General features: G+C 36.9%; 2 protein-coding genes across 5 annotated transcripts in view; both read right to left on the reverse strand.

The window, feature by feature from the left end:
• Positions 1–17,569, reverse strand: part of IPO11 (importin 11) — a 213,336-nt gene that overhangs the window by 51,104 nt on the left and 144,663 nt on the right. The gene's annotated exons all lie outside the window — the stretch shown is intronic.
• Positions 1,267–4,023, reverse strand: LRRC70 (leucine rich repeat containing 70). The gene is made up of 2 exons (XM_046000582.1): positions 3,758–4,023; positions 1,267–3,258 (listed from the first exon to the last, which is right to left on the reverse strand). Exon 2 carries the CDS (start codon positions 3,245–3,247, stop codon positions 1,352–1,354), a length of 1,896 nt encoding a protein of 631 aa, XP_045856538.1. The 5' UTR covers positions 3,248–3,258; positions 3,758–4,023; the 3' UTR covers positions 1,267–1,351.

The raw sequence follows: 17,569 nt of genomic DNA on the forward strand, positions 1-17,569 counted from the left end.
TTCCTCACTTACCTGTCTCCCAAAGTCATGACTCAAATGGTTGATGTTATTGTTAAGAGATGTACTCTTAACTAGACAAATGGTGTACTAGACAAATGGAAGTTTACAAATTATTGACCTTTACTAGACAGATCTCTCCCGTAATCTTCTGCTTATGGGATATTTCCACTTGGAGATCAGATGTGAATCTCAAATTCAATGTATCCAAAATTGAACTCATTATTTTTTCCCCACCCATATCCCTAGTCCTTTTGATTCCTTTGTTCATTAAATGCAACCAAATGCTGCCTAAGCCAAAAAAATTACCATCTTTGATTTATCCCTTACTTGCCACCCCTTAGCCAACCACCAAGCTCCAGAATCCATCCATCCATTCTCTCTGCCACTACTCTGGCACAGGTCTCTGGTACCTCACCCCTGGATTGGTGATGCAAATTCCTACCCAATTAACTCTGCGTCCAGTCTCATTGCTCCTTCCAGAAAGAAATTACCCTGTAAACAGTAAATCTGATTAAGTTATTCCACTATTTCAAATCCTTCCATGGCTCCCTGATGCTCTAAGGAAAATATTAAATTACAATATCCTTCACCATCTGGTATCTCTCTCCAGCTGCAAATCTTACACCACCACTCATAACTCTGGTCACAGTGAATGTTACTTCAAGAAAAGCACCATTCTTTCTCTTTCTTTGACTTCTGTGATATGAAGTTACCTCTACCCATTACTCAACTCTTTTCATTTCTGCTTATCCTTCATGATCCAGTCTCAATGTCATTGTTTTCATAAAGCCACCTACCACTTCCACTTGATGTTATACTCAGTAACACCTCCGAGTGCAACACTTACCATCCCATAAAGAAACCATGTGCCTCCTCTAGATTTCAAGTTCCACCAAGAATAGGAGCCATGCTTATGTTGTTCACAATTAGCACCTAGGCAGCAGCATAGCATGAAATCAAAAGCATGCGCCCTAGAGTCAGACAGACCTAAAAAGTGTGATAAGCAGTAAGAATTTGGCATAGTTTCTTAAGTTCACTTTCCCTAGAGTTCCTTACCTGTAAAATGTAAATAGTTACAAGGTTTTTTAAGGATAAATGGGATAATATGAAGTATTTACTAGCATAGCGCTTAGTACACAGAAACGTTAGTATCATTACTTAATATAGCACCTATTGAAGACATATGCTGAATGAATACAGTATTCGTAAATTATTAAAAACACGTATTTATTAATGCTAAGCTCATATAATTCATTATATTTGCAAATAAAATATAAAATTCTTTAAGGAGGCTTCAGTTGAATTCATGTCCATGGCACTGAAGTTTTCCTGTAACTAACATTAAGTTGAATTATAAAGCAGAATGTTCAAAGAGAATGACCTGTGCCTCACTTTCAGGAACAATTTGTTTGTGAAGCTGAATCTGCTCCAAACCAGGGCTTTCTAAAGAATGTGGGGAAGTGTTACAAATTGAGGCAGTTACATTATACCTCGCTGACTGATAAAAGCTGTAGTATTCAAGTCTATTCTCCCCTGAGTTTTCTGGTGCCTTTTGTTTTTGCTTAAATTGAACAACTTTGTAGATCAAAAAAATGATTAAAACACAAGCTAAGATGAAAAAAGCCAGCAAAATGTCAAAAGCCTCATTCAACTTTTCAACTTCTTGTGTACAAATGAGAGATGTTTTCCCTGACACCGAAGCATCATCAATCGGTAGAGCACTGTTTTTTTCCAAGTTCAAGTTAACAGAAGAAGTAAGCTGTATTTGCACAGGTAACACTGCAGTAGCCTCTAATGGATTACCAAATGTATTCTCTTGAAAAAATCTACTGGCAGGTGCAGTATGACTTCGTTCCCAGAAAGTAACGCTCTCAGTATTTTCCAAATGTTTCCCATTTGTGGTTACTTTATGCCAGGCCATCATTAATGCAGTAGTCTTGTGGTGAATATGAAGAGATTTTATAGCCCAAGCTCTGGATACATTTGTCGAAGATGTAACACAATTTGTAAAGTCAGTCCACTTAATAAAATGCAATGCTCTGCCACGCATGGATGGGGGATTCTGACAATAGATGTTTAGCGTAATGGCTGAAGATGCTAGCCAGTCGCGAAGGCCCAAGAGTTTGCAGTTACATTCCCAAGGATTAGAATTTGCCTGAAGATGAGTCAGTGAAGACAATGGCTTAAGGACCCTTGGATGTAAGTCTGTAAGATTATTAAATGACAGATTAAGGATCTTCAAAGATGCTCCCATGTTTTCAAATGTATCATTATCAATGCTGATTATTCTGTTTCTATCTAACTTAAGGTAAATTAAATTCTTTAACAAACTAAATGTGTCAGAATTTAAATTTTCTAAATTATTATGACTTAAGATCAAATGTTTAAGATTATTAATTCCACTAAACCCATCCCTAGCAACATTTTGAATTCCTGAATTTTTCAGAAGGAGATACTCCAAGTTGACAAGTCCTTTAAATGCAAAGGGCTGTATTGCTTCAATATGGTTATGAGACAAAGAAAGTTTTTTAAGGCTCTTAAGTACTTCAAAAGCATTTGACGGTACTTTTGTTAAATTATTACCTTCTAGATACAAACAATCCAGGTTTCCAAGATGTTGAAAGCCTAAGTCTGATATCCTCAAAATTCTATTGTTTGATAAATCAAGTATCCGAAGAGCAATCATGCCAAAAAAGGTACCACTCCCCAGGATAGTGAGGCGATTCTTTTGTAGATTTAAGTACTGTACTGAAACTAAATCATTAAATACTCCTCTTGGAACAAAAGCTACTTGATTAGACTGTAAATACAAAGTACGAAGATTGGAAAGTCCCTCAAATATTCCAGGATCCAAGCGCTTTATAAAATTATTATTTAGGTATAGAAAATATAGATGCCTCAGCTGAACAAAGGCTTTTGGATACACATACGCAATGCGAGAATTATCCAAATACAATGCTACAAGAGAATCAAGTCCTGTTAATTCACCCTCCTTAATGTGAGATATATTGTTTCCAGTCAGATACAGAAAAACTGTACTTTCAGGAAAATTCTTAGGAATACTTGAAAGGCCTATGTTACGGCAGTTAATATGTCTCCCAGTGCAGAGCTGGCAAATAGACGAACATCCAAGAATCTCTTTATGTAATAAGAATAGAAGATAACAGGTAACAAGTAGAAAAAGTCGTAGGCAAGGCAGAGAAAAATGTAATCCACACATAGCCCTGTTCTTGGTTTTTCTGTTCATATCAGAATTGGCTATAAAAAAAGAAGGTAAAACTTTAAATCATCAATAAGTTCTCAAAATTATAGTGCTATATATATACTAAAAATTCTGTATTCTTTTATTTTTATTAGTATCAGCCAACAATACTAAATATTATCAACTGTACTATGGTGGTAGCATAATATATGAGTTTGGAAGGTGTTCTAGAATTAAAACTTCCAGGCCATTAATCCACTGCTTGACAAAATGATAATTCAAATTTAATGAACTGCAAAATAGTATGTTTGCTAAAGCTCATTGAAAACATTACAACTGACAATGACAAAAGTGACAAATGATGAGGTAGGGATAATGGTCTTTGGATATAATATGTCCCTTTACCAAATTATATTCAGTATCAATTAAATATTATAATTTATGAAAATACAAACTCACTACAAGAAAGCAATTAAACTCTGAACTATAGCTTTTCACAAAAGCAAATTATTTTCCATTTCAGTTAAAAGTTTATATGTAAATAAATAATCTTACCGAAACCAGGAAATTCATATTATTGACACTCGGCTGATTCGAGTAAAGGTTTTCTTTCTAAATCTGAAGAGCGACATTTCTAAACTCCATTTCTTTCTGTGGCACTGTTGACCTCCACCCCTCCACCTTTTTTTTCCTTTTTTTTTTTTTTTTTGAAGTCACAGTTTGCTCAGGAAACACCACTCTTCACATTGGTTCCTCCACAGTCAGCGTGTAAAACAGAGGTTGCCATGGATACAGGAAACTGAGAGACAGGAAGCAATTTTATCTGTGTTTCCAAAGTATTGTTGAAAGGAAATCGCAGGAACTTATTTTTTTCAGAAAGCAGTTAATTTGTGTTTTCCTAACACACATACCTAAACATGTGATAATTTAGAAAAATAAGTATTTTAAAAGGAAATGTGAAAATTTTAAATATTCAGAATGAACAAACTCTAGCCATCAGCAACAGATACATATTGAACAGAAAAAGGTGAAATAAAAGATAGAATAATATAATTTTGGTTAATTTTTTTAAATGGACATAGTATTTACATTTCTTTGAATACATATTACAGACTTTAGCTTTGTTTTAGTCCTTAAAGAAAAAAAGAGCAAAAACAGGAAATTTAGAATGGTGAACACAAATGTTGTTCACTAACCTCTCTGCTCTTCCTTTTTAACTTTTTAAAGAGATTTTTGGATATAAAAAATTTTGAGTATCACCAGCTAGCACCTTAATTTATTAAGGTATATGCCTTGCATTGTAAAATGATATAAAGATGCACACCAAATTACTGGCAAAGGTTACTTTTGGCAAGAAAAGCTGGGGGGAGTGAAAGGGACACTTCAACTACTTTTCAACATATATACATTTGAAATAGTGTGAATCTATTAAATAAAAATCTATCTGTGTATACTGTAATATTTTAGTGTAATGATTTAAAGAGTTAACTATAAACTGCTTATATATATATTGTTAGTCATTATTTTTCAAAAAACCTCAATGTTTAGGCTTTCTAATTCTGACTTTAATTATTATTACCAATACTCTGATAAAACACTTAAAATATCAGTAATGATATATAATTGTATAGTAACTCCCTCATTATTAAAGCATCGTTTACATTAAGGTAACAATTATTTTAGATAATATCAATTATTTCCCTATTAAATATTTGGTAAAGTACCCACCACTTTCTATGACAATAAAAAATCAGAAGTACACACTAGATAACAGATCTTTTATCAAAATGATTTATAATTTTCACAACTATCTTTTGTGGCCAATAACTGTTGTTGCTACTGAATGAAGAAATTGGTAAATGACCACCAAAAAAACCCCATATCAGATAAATGACATGAATTAGAGGTAAAGATGGAACAAGAGCTAGGTTTCTCAAGTTCATTTTGTGTTTAGTGTTTTCAATTACATCAAACATACTGAAGGATTTTTCAATTGTGTCATACAGTTTAGAGTTATGATGGGGTTCTGGACCCCATATCCCAAAATATGCACTGTGGCATAGAGAATACTCAAATCCGAAGGAATCTGAGAAAAAGGCAGAAGTGTGAAGGACTCTCTCTGATCCCTTCCCTACCTCCAGCCACACCCTCATACCACTTGCCCTTCACTCCTGAATGAGGTCATAAAAACTTCATGTGAGAGGTGCCCTCAGCTGTAGTGGGAGAAAAGGAGCATCTTTATCTCTGAAGACAAAGAGACTCTGAGAAGAATCTAAACAAAGATGCTTGCAAAATTTCCCTGTTTGCTAAACTTACCTCATACCCTGTGCCCTACCCTCTCTTCCCATGACTTTCCACTCTGCCTCAAACCTAGCATAAAAACACACAGGTTTGGGACACGTGGATGGCTCAGTCAGTGAAGCATCTGCCTCTGCCTAAGGTCATGGCACAGAGTCCTGGGATCAGGTCCTGCATCGGGTTCCCTGCTCAGTGGGGAATCTGCTTCACCCTCTGCTATTCCTCCCACCCACCCTACCTCATTAGTGCTCTCTTACACATGCTCTCTCTCAAATAAATAAAAAAAATCTTTAAACACACACACACACAGATTTAACAATCCTCTTTGGGTCTTCACTTCCTTTTGAGGGCTCCCATGTCATATAAAACTTAACATTAAATATATATGCTTTTCCCCTGTTAATCTTGACTTTGTCAGTTTAATTTTCAGACCCACTCAGGGACCCTGAAAAAGTCAAGGAAAATTTTTTCCTCCTCTAGAGTTTAGATGAACTCATCGACATCAAAATAAAATTTAGAGGAAAAACTACAAGGTGATAAGATTGGAACATTAATTAATCTTGTCCTCCATTCCAGAAATATCCAAAGCACACAAAAATATTTATTCTTATTAGACCTGAAAATACAATTTTTAGTAAACTACACTAATTAAAAGTGACAGAATAAAATAAATTTTGTCTTTCTCTATTGTAAAAGCTGAGGTAAACTAAAGCATCTACAACAAACAATAAATCTAAACCCAGTATCCAGAATGACAAAGTTTATTAGCCTTTCTGTTCACAGGGTTCTTGGGGTTGCTGCTGTTACAGACAGAGATCACTACTACAGAAGAACACAGAAATCGAGACCTTAATAAAGGGTAATACAGGAACAGAAATCAGAGACCTCCTCATCTTACTGGCTATGAGCACATCACTGATTAGTGGCACAACTGGCCATTCAAGTTTTAGATTAGAACTCAAGTTTCCCAACTTCCTGCTGCACTGACTGAAAGGTATATGTCCCCAGGCTTTAACTACTAACACTTCACAGCCAAATCACATTATTTAGGTAATTTAAAACCATCTCATTATTACTTTGTCAATTCCGTAACATGTTTGGTGAAATCTTCATATGATCTCCAAGGAATAATAATGTTCCCCAATCTGAACTGTGATATTTTGATTTTACTCTAGAGTAACACATCAAAATGGTTCCTCAGATTCCTTTTCTGATTCTCCCTAATTTTCATTAGAACAATTTCTGAACCCGACACTCAGCCTCCTAAAAGAGCCTCCTCTTTTTTTCCCCTGGAAACTGACTCATTGAATTATTTTTTTCTCTCTCTTCTTATGGAACCTTCATTAACACTGCCTTCAAATAATCTCATAGTTCAAATAGTTCAAATCCATTTTCTTTTCCATTCAGAAATTTCACAAGTAAGAAAATGAATAAATCAAACAATTATTCTATTACCACCTTTTAAATATATACCTCCTATCTTATTTAGATATACAGCATCTACATATAAACCAACCAAGATGGGTTTATATAGAAAGAATAGTTTACAATAGTGCTTACTGATCTTACGGATTTTAAAAGTTACTTATAGACCTCAAAATCAAGAGAATCAAAATCTGAAAGGGTGTTTACAATTAAAAATATTCTGGTAACAATAAAAAATATTATTTTGCTTAATGTAGGAGGAAATTTTAATGAAAAGCAGTATCTCAATACAGATAATCAGCTGCAAGGGAAAAGAACAGTAACTACACAGTGGAACAATCAAACATCTTCATGAAAATATCATTAATGTGAAACAGGTGGACACCATGTGCCAGTGGATATGGTATTTCAGGAAGGACAGCATCAATCACTTAGGTAATATTCCAACCGAGGATGCATAACTGCAATCTAATCAACAGAAATCATCATACACATCACAAATGAGGAATATTCTATTCTGGGAAGAGAAAGGGAGGGAGGGAAACAAAGAAAAGGGCTGTATTCTTCAAAAATATTAGTCATAAGAAATAAAAACTCAGGAAATAAGACAGACTAAAAGAGATTATAAAGACATAACTAAAGGCAAGACCTAATCCTACACTGAAGCATTTAGGAGTACAAGGCCATAATCTAGTCAACTTACATGCAAATTATTCAGAAAATAAAGCATCGTGTGTGTGTGTGTGTGTGTGTGTGTGTGTGTGTGTGTGTGTGTGTAAAATGCATGCATACACACGAAATGGATGGGGAGAGGGCACACACTAACAATGTCCAGAACATCATGCTTCTGAAACTAGAGATTGGTGGGGGAGACAGTTAACTTAAAAGCATTAGACACCAAAATGTCCTTCAAGGGCTAAGGTGATACATCCATACAATGGAATACTACTCAGCAAAAACAAAAACAAAAACATCAATACTCCAATGACACATCCAAGAGCTTAGGCAAATATAAAAAGCATTATGCTGCCTGAGAAGGCCAGTCTCAAAAAGTTATACACTGCTTGATTGCATTTATATAACATCCTCAAACAGACACAATTACAGTGAAAGAAAACAGATGGGTGGGAGTTGGGAGTCAGGGAGAATGGGATTTCCAAGGTATAGTGCACAAGGGAGTGTCCTCAGGTGATGAAGCTACTCACCTGTGTTCTGGCTGCAGGGCTGGTCGTGCAATCTACACATATGAAAATTTATATTAATGTATAACCTCCCTTGAAGTCAGTTTTACTCTATGTAAATTTAACAAGGTTTAAAAAGAGTCCTTATATTTTAAAATACAAATAAATATTTGTGGCTAAAAAAATAAAATACATATGAAAAACTACTAGACCAAAACTTGTTTGATTTACAATCACAATCAGTTTTATAAAGGAAAACCAGAGTGTTCTGCAGCTACCGGAAAGCATGTCAATTCAGAGTCTGTCAAGATTCTGAGGCACGAAAAAGCTGAGCACGTTCCAAAGAGAGAGAACGGCAAGCATGGCTGGTAGAAATGACTGAGAGAGACCAGGGTGGAATGGGGCTCAAGAGGTAAGGCAAATCCCAGTGGTTAGTTCAACCACTAGCGGGTTTTGAACTAGAAGAGGAATAAGATCATTTCTGCTTTTAAAACATGGCTGTCATCTTCTCTGTGGAATATGGCTTGGAGGAGATAAGAGAGGAGGAAAGATCCATTTAGGAGGCTAATGCGACAGCCTAGGAAGAGTAAGTGGAAGATATTGGAAATGGAGGGTATGGATTTGAGATGTATTTAGAGGTGCAGTCAACAGATTTGGTGATGGATTACATGTGAACAGCGAGACGTCATGTTGCCAAAGACAATTTCCAAGTTTTTGACATGAATAATTGGGTGTTCAGAACTATCCAAGACTGAGAAGAGAACAATGCATTGGTTATCAAATATATCCAACTGAGGCATATTATTGCGAGCCTATGTGTGTCAAACATTGTGCTAGACTCGAAGGATACTAAAGATAAAATCTGTTCCCTGATTTCAAGGAACCCAAGGTGTTCTGTGAGAGAATAACTGTTCAGTCGACAAACTCATGATAATAATATCCTGACCATGCAGGGTATTCTATAAGCGAGTACCCTATGTCTGGTCTTCAGCAGAGAAAAAAAAAATCTATAAAAATTATCATCACCACAACCAGAATTTATTTATATTGAGCATACACCACTTCCTAAGCATTGTCCTAAGTACCATACATGCATTATGTCAACTTAATACACAGAACAATCCAACAGTGTAGCTCTATTTTATAGATGAGGGTAGAGATATGTTAAATACCTTCCTCAAGATAACACAGTGATTTCAGGAGCCAGAACTCAAATCTACACAGTGTGGTTCAGAGCCTGAACCTTAAGCCTTTCACTACATGCCCTGGACACATGGGTCCAACCTCCAAAAAGCCCAGAGGTAAGATACATAAAAAGCACAAAAGCAGAGCAAGCAATACATGACAATGAATGTATGATGCAGTCCAAAAATTTTAAGAAGGCAGAAATCACTTTTAGGCTGAGAAATTAGAAGGAGTTTGACAAATGAACAAATGGAAGACAAAAAAATGTCCAAGGATGGCAAAGATTTCAGGAAAGGCAACAAAACTGAGGCCCTTTTACGACCTAGAATTCCACCTGCTTTCTCCAGTTTCCCTTCAACCTATAGCCTCTACTCCAAATCTTTTTCCTGGATCTCTAATAAATCTGGGGATTTAAGGGCTCCACTGCTGATGAATGTGAAGAAGAAGAGCACATGCTGCTGTTTCACTGCACATTCCATGATTATGTTAAGTGTTTGGCAAATGCAAACTGGGGGTCAACTTTACACAACCACTCTGTACAGATCAGTCAATGGAAGCTTCTTCCAGGGTTTCCAGGAACTGCCAGTTTCTCAAAGGTAAAAGAGAAGCAACAGGAGTAATGAATGAATAGGCATAATGAGCAGAGTGAGCATTGGCAGGCATGCAAAAGGTATCTGCATGCAACAGCTGTAGGGAGATAGTATCTTTCTTCAAGTGTTGGTGCAGGTCACATATGGACTGTGAGAATGGTAGACAGCCTCAGAGTAAATGAGGGAGAGACTCAGGAAAGCCTAAATTGGTACCTTCACACACTTTGTCAAAATAACTGACAGCAGTAATATTAACAATAGCAGGTATTAAAAGAGAGATAGTAGTATAGCAATAATTAAAAGATTAATATTCAATCATTCACCGTTTAATACTCTCATGCAGTCAAGACTCTAATGGCCATCGTGTATACATTCTCAAATTTAGCCTCAAAATAACCCATAGAAGGGTGCCTGGGTGGCTCAGTAGATTAAGTGTCTGCCTTTGTGCTGCATTCGAGCCCTGCATCAGGCTCCCTGCTGAGTGGGGAGTCTGCTTCTCCCTCTCCCTCTACCCCCTCCTGCTTGTGCTCTCTCCCCCACTCTTTCTCAAATAAATAAAAATCTTAAAAAAATAAAATAAAATAAAATTACCCACAGGTACTGGCTAGTTTCATTACCTCACACAGGAAACATCAAAAAACCAAGAGCCAGAAAGGCAATGTCACATAAATAGTAGGTAAAACATGCATCTGAACCCACATTTAGCTCCCCTCTCCCATCATGATGTGCATTTTTCTCTCTGAAACTGCTCGACAGAGTGAAAGCAGAAGCTCAAGGAAAAGAATCCCCAAAAGTAAATGCTCTTCAAGCGAGAAGGGTATATTAGCTACACAAGAAAAACCAGAAAGCACACAAGGATTCGTGATTTTACTCCTTTAATACCCTTGTTGGAGACAGTTACTCTGTCAATTATTTTAGGCCTAGACTTGATACCTCAATCTTGTTCACAAACTTCACTTCATCTCATTCTAAAATGGTTTGAGATCCTGCAACTTCAAAGTCATCTGAACCATAATTTTGGTCTCTTGGGTGGTATGTTTACAAGTTTAATGCTATACAAGGGTTGCTGGTTTGTTAAGGGTACCGAGGTCTGTAAGGTGACTGCCACCTTATGAAAAGTTCATCAGAATCATTTATCTAATTTGTCCTAGGTGTGAGGTCCTAGATGTGAGGAAGACATTGTAAGTATAGTATATTCACATGCATTCAGGAACTTTCCTTAGTAGTTAGGACAGGAGACAGAAGACAAAAAAAAAAAAAAAATAGCTGCTCTAAGAAGCAAGGGCACACTGAATAGTATGTCCTAATGGTGCCAATGGGATGTATCACCAACACATAGGAGGGTGCTCTAGCACTTAACAGGAATCTTTAAAATACTGCTCAGTATTGGTTGTGTCAGTACCGTAGGCTTTATAACTGGACAGGAATGTAGGAGCATTTAGGTTCTGCTAGAACCTAAAGTAACTCTTACTAAAGTAACTTTACTCTGCTAGAACCAGAATAAAGTGAATCTTTATTGGAAATGAAAACCAAAATGGACCATTTCCATTCAAATTCTAAGGAAGGGAATAGAAACACTTTCAAACACTTAAAAAGGATGGAAATTTTGGGGGGAAAGGGGAAGAAAGTAAGACTTCAAAGCACTGACAGAAAAACTGCTGTTCAGCTTAAAACAAGAAGTTTTATAAATGATTATAATCTTCCAATAAAAAGAATTACCAAGCCCAGGAATTAGTAATTTATCTCTTTTTTCACAAAACTATTTTATTTACAGATAAAGGTAGTAAAGCTGCAATTATGGCCCCAATTGTTCATCTTCCTAAACTACCTTGTCTGTATCCTCCAGCTTCTATTAGATTAAAGCTAACAAAATTCAGTATATGAATATTAACCAGCTCAAAAGTAGGCATGTTATTAAATTTCTGTTTGGGAAGAAAACCAGCCTGTAAATTCACAGCAAGAACCAAAAAATACATATGCATAGCCTAGTCAAAAAATGAAATCATTAAAAGCTTCATCACAGAGGGATTTTCCCCAGTTGAACTGAATGATCATAACCAGTAATTACTACAAACTACATTAGATTCCATACAAAAGAAAACATTCTAATCCAAATATTCATTTTGAAAAGCTAAGGGTATCTCTCCTATTTGTAAACTATATATTCAAAGAGAAGGTGGAAAATAGAGCCTCAACAGCTGAGGTTCTGAAATTTCCAAGTATTATTAGACATGTTTTAGTCTCCTTATCTAACAAGGGGAGAGAGGTATATAGTCATCATTCAGTATATCCTATAATGACTATTCTTTTACGGTCTTTTACGGTCGACTCTGGCAAAACAAAATTTCTTAACTTCCCCAATGACACCTTGCTGCTCCTTTCCGCAAGTTACTATATGATGAGATGATATAAACTGTGAGAAATCAGTTCAAGTCAATTTTCAGGAAAAAAAAATCACCACAAAACTAAAACCCTAGACTGTAAGTTTCATGACAGCAAGGACTGCAACCGTTTTGCTCCTCCCAGGCACTGTCTAGCATTCCACTGACATTCAGGTCAGTATCTGATGGGAATGGGAGAGAGAATGATCATTCAGCTAAGGTGTAGGGTAACCACTAAGGGTGTTTTCTGCCACTCTGACTCTGAACTTAGTATACTGTAGAGCACACCGAAATAGCTCAGCCAAGGCCGGATCATCTTGGCTATCAACCATACACAAGAAGTAGAGGAAAAGTATGGTTTCCATTAGGCAGTCTTCTCAGATTGCTCTAGAAGACAAACGCAACAATCTGACACACAGACAAAGCACAGCTTTTCAGAAGCAACAGAGACAATGTAACTTTAATTGGTAATTTGACTTCTAGTAACAGCTCAACCCACTAACGGAAACCCATTCATAAAATCAGACCTATACAACGTATGAGAATCTTTTGTTTAAAATTACCCATCTCATGGTGTGCCTGGGTGGCTCAGTGGATTAAAGCCTCTGCCTTCGGCTTAGGTCGTGATCCCAGGGTCTTGGGATCCAGCCCTGCATCGGGCTCTCTGCTTGGCAGGGAGCCTGCTTCCCCCTCTCTCTGCCTGTTTCTCTGCCTACTTGTGATCTCTGTCAAATAAATAAATAAAATCTTAAAAAATAATAATAAATAAAATTACCCATCTCTCAAAATGAATGAATACATAAATACATAAAATTACTCACTGCTCTAATCTAATAGAATTGGTAATACATTAGTAATTGAGACTTTGATTAATCAGTTTAGAACCAGTCTTTGAGAGCCTGATGTTTTTTGAGGCAGATAATTAGTATAAACAAATGTGTCCATTAATAGCTTTTTATTTCAAAATTAACTATCATTACAATGGAAATAACAAATGACGCAAAAGGATTTATTTAGTGTTTGTTGAACGTCTGAGGAATTTATTTATACTTTATTTGTATATTCTGTGCATATTTTTTAATTGTAGGAATTCGGAACAATATAAATTGTCTTATTCATTATAGCAAACTGATTTACAGAGAGACTGACTTCCCAAGTGTTAGAACAAAAAGATTATAATGAGTGAATTTTTATTTAACTGCCAAGAAACCGAATTATAGGTTCTCTATAGGTTCTCTAAAATTTCAAATTTTAAAAAAAGAACAAAATGTAATTCCAAATCCCACAATCTCACACTACCTTTCTCAAAAGTAGATATAATGCTCAAATGACTATTGTAAATTTTAAAAATACATCCTTTCCAAAGTAAATACATCAAAATTCGTTCCATACTTCTTTTTTGAGAAAGGGTATTAACAGGCAGGTATGCAAAATTTATATATAAAACTAACTGAACAGATTTAAGGTATGCCTAAAGTAGGTCCATTAAAAAAACTCCTAATTTGCAACAATACTACAAATCAGAGTAGCTACAAAAACTCTCCTTTTTAAGGCTGCTAAATGTGAAAATGTTTTATCGTGTATTAATATGACAAAACTGAAAAATTATCTGGGTACTACTTCAAGTAGTACTTTATACAGTGACCAAAAAGTATGCTATACTTTTTTCTAGGGCTGACAAACTGAGAGATCAAATTAGCTTAATTTTTCAGGCACGAACATTCTTTAGAAGTTCAGACAAATGTTATTTATGGGGAGAAAAAACACCACACTATTACAGTATAAGTATATTAAATTCATTTTTCATTCATTTGTTAAACTTGCTGTGGACCTACTAAGGTATTAAGCATGCTGGTAAAAATAAAAGTTGGTTAATATTCGGTATATTAATCATGCCTCCTTATCTTTCCTTATGCTGGTGGTTTGACCAATGGGGCCTTTATGACCCTGGAGAGACTGACCCTCCCATGGTTACCCAATACAGAGAGACAGTAAAAGACTGCCTTCCTGCATAAGTTATACGAGCAAACCAACAGATCCAGAGCCCATATATCCAGCTACCTCCTTCATGAGGCTCTAACACTTGGGTCCACTATCCTCCTGCCTCTAACAGACAACTTGCAACAGTGCCTACACCCTACAGCCTACCAAAACTATTTAAACTAGCCAATCCTAAACCACCTGACCCTTGCTCTCCCATTCCTTCCCACGGAAACCATATTAAAAGCTCTTGCCCACACTGTGCCCTCACTCTGTCTGCAGACCAACCATGGTGTTTCCTTGTGGTTCTGTGTGATGTGGCATGCATCCTCCTCTTGGGAACTGTGAATGACAAAGTATCTTTCAATGGCAATCATTCCCTAATCTGATGGCCTCACTATATCTGAATAACAATCAAACCTGCATTTTTTTATTTATTTGTTTATTTACAGCATAACAGTGTTCATTGTTTTGGCATCACACCCAGTGCTCCATGCAGTACATGCCCTCCCTATTACCTACCACCTGGTTCCTCAACCTCCCCCCCCCCACCCCCGCCCCACCCCCGCCCCTTCAAAACCCTCTGGTTGTTTTCAGAGTCCATAGTCTCTCATGGTTCATCTCCCCTTCCAGTTCCAGTTTCCCTCAACTCCCTCTCCTCTCCATCTCCCCATGTCCTCCATGTTATTTGTTATGCTCCACAAATAAGTGAGACCATATGATACTTGACTCTCTCTGCTTGACTTATTTCGCTCAGCATAATCTCTTCCAGTCCCGTCCATGTTGCTACAAAAGTTGGGTAGTCATCCTTTCTGATGGAGGCATAATACTCCATTGTGTATATGGACCACATCTTCCTTATCCATTCATCCGTTGAAGGACATCTTGGTTCTTTCCACAGTTTGGCGACCGTGGCCATTGCTGCAATAAACATTGGGGTACAGATGGCCCTTCTTTTCACTTCATTTGTATCTTTGGGGTAAATACCCAGCAGTGCAAATGCAGGGTCATAGGGAAGCTCTATTCTTAATTTCTTCAGGAATCTCCACACTGTTCTCCAAAGTGGCTGCACTAACTTGCATTCCCACCAACTGTGTAAGAGGGTTCCCCTTTCTCCACATCCTCTCCAACACACGTTGTTTCCTGTCTTGCTAATTTTGGCCATTCTAACTGGTGTCAGGTGGTATCTCAATGTAGTTTTAATTTGAATCTCCCTGATGGCTAGTGATGATGAACATTTTCTCATGTGTCTGATAGCCATTTGTATGTCTTCGTTGGAGAAGTGTCTGTTCATATCTTCTGCCCATTTTTGGATATGATTATTTGTTTTGTGTGTGTTGAGTTGGAGAAGTTCTTTATAGATCCTGGATATCAACCTTTTGTCTGTACTGTCATTTGCAAATATCTTCTCCCATTCCGTGGGTTGCCTTTTTGTTTTGTTGATTGTTTCCTTTGCTGTGCAGAAGCTTTTGATCTTGATGAAGTCCCAAAAGTTCATTTTTGCTTTTGTTTCCTTGGCCTTTGGAGACATATCTTGAAAGAAGTTGCTGTGGCTGATATCGAAGAGGTTACTGCCTATGTTCTCCTCTAGGATTCTGATAGATTCCTGTCTCACGCTGAGGTCTTTTATCCATTTCGAGTTTATCTTTGTGTATGGTGTAAGAGAATGGTCGGTGTAAGAGAATGGTCGAGTTTCATTCTTCTACATATCGCTGTCCAGTTTTCCCAGCACCATTTATTGAAGAGACTGTCTTTTTTCAATTGAATATTTTTTCCTGTTTTGTCGAAGATTATTTCACCATAGAGTTGAGGGTCCATATCTGGGCTCTCCACTCTGTTCCACTGGTCTATGTGTCTGTTTTTATGCCAGTACCACGCTGTCTTGGTGATCACAGCTTTGTAGTAAAGCTTGAAATCAGGTAACGTGATGCCGCCAGTTTTGTTTTTGTTTTTCAACATTTCCTTAGCAATTCAGGGTCTCTTCTGATTCCATACAAATTTTAGGATTATTTGCTCCAGCTCTTTGAAAAATACCGGTGGAATTTTGATCGGAATGCCATTAAAAGTATAGATTGCTCTAGGCAGTATAGACATTTTAACAATGTTTATTCTTCCAATCCAAGAGCATGGAACAGTCTTCCATCTTTTTGTGTCTTCTTCAATTTCTTTCATGAGTGTTCTGTAGTTCCTCGAGTATAGGTCCTTTACCTCTTTGGTTAGGTTTATTCCCAGGTATCTTATGGTTCTTGGTGCTATAGTAAATGGAATCGATTCTCTAATTTCCCTTTCTGTATTTTCATTGTTAGTGTATAAGAAAGCCACTGATTTCTGTACATTGACTTTGTATCCTGCTACGTTACTGAATTGCTGTATGAGTTCTAGTAGTTTGGGGGTGGAGTCTTTAGGGTTTTCCATATAAAGAATCATGTCATCTGCAAAGAGAGAGAGTTTGACTTCTTCCTTGCCAATTTGGATACCTTTTATTTCTCTTTGTTGTCTGATTGCCGTTGCTAGAACTTCTAATACTATGTTGAACAAGAGTGGTGAGAGTGGGCATCCTTGTCGTGTTCCTGATCTCAACGGGAAGGCTGCAAGCTTTTTCCCACTGAGGATGATATTTGCTGTGGGTCTTTCATAGATAGATTTTATGAAGTTCAGGAATGTTCCCTCTATCCCTATACTTTGAAGCGTTTTCATCAGGAACGGATGCTGGATTTTGTCAAATGCTTTTTCTACATCAATTGAGAGGACCATGTGGTTCTTCTCTCTTCTCTTATTGATTTGTTCTATCACATTGATTGATTTGCAAATGTTGAACCAACCTTGCAACCCAGGGATGAATCCCACCTGGTCATGGTGGATAATCTTTTTAATGTGCTGCTGGATCCTGTTTGCTAGGATCTTGTTGAGAATCTTTGCATCCATATTCATCAGTGATATTGGTCTGAAATTCTCCTTTTTGGTAGGGTCTTTGCCTGGTTTGGGGATCAGGGTAATGCTGGCTTCATAAAAAGAGTCTGGAAGTTTTCCTTCTGCTTCAATTTTTTGGAACAGCTTCAGGAGAATTGGTGTTATTTCTTCTTTGAAAGTTTGGTAGAATTCCCCAGGGAATTCGTCAGGTCCTGGGCTCTTGTTTTTTGGGAGGTTTTTGATCACTGCTTCAATCTCGTTACTAGATATCGGTCTATTCAGGTTGTCAATTTCTTCGTCGTTCAATTTTGGGAGTTTGTAGTTTTCCAGGAATGCATCCATTTCATCTAGGTTGCCTAGCTTATTGGCATATAACTGTTGGTAATAATTTCTGATGATTGTTTCTATTTCCTTGTC

This window comes from Meles meles, chromosome 3, assembly GCF_922984935.1.
Source record: "Meles meles chromosome 3, mMelMel3.1 paternal haplotype, whole genome shotgun sequence".
Lineage (NCBI taxonomy): Eukaryota > Metazoa > Chordata > Mammalia > Carnivora > Mustelidae > Meles > Meles meles.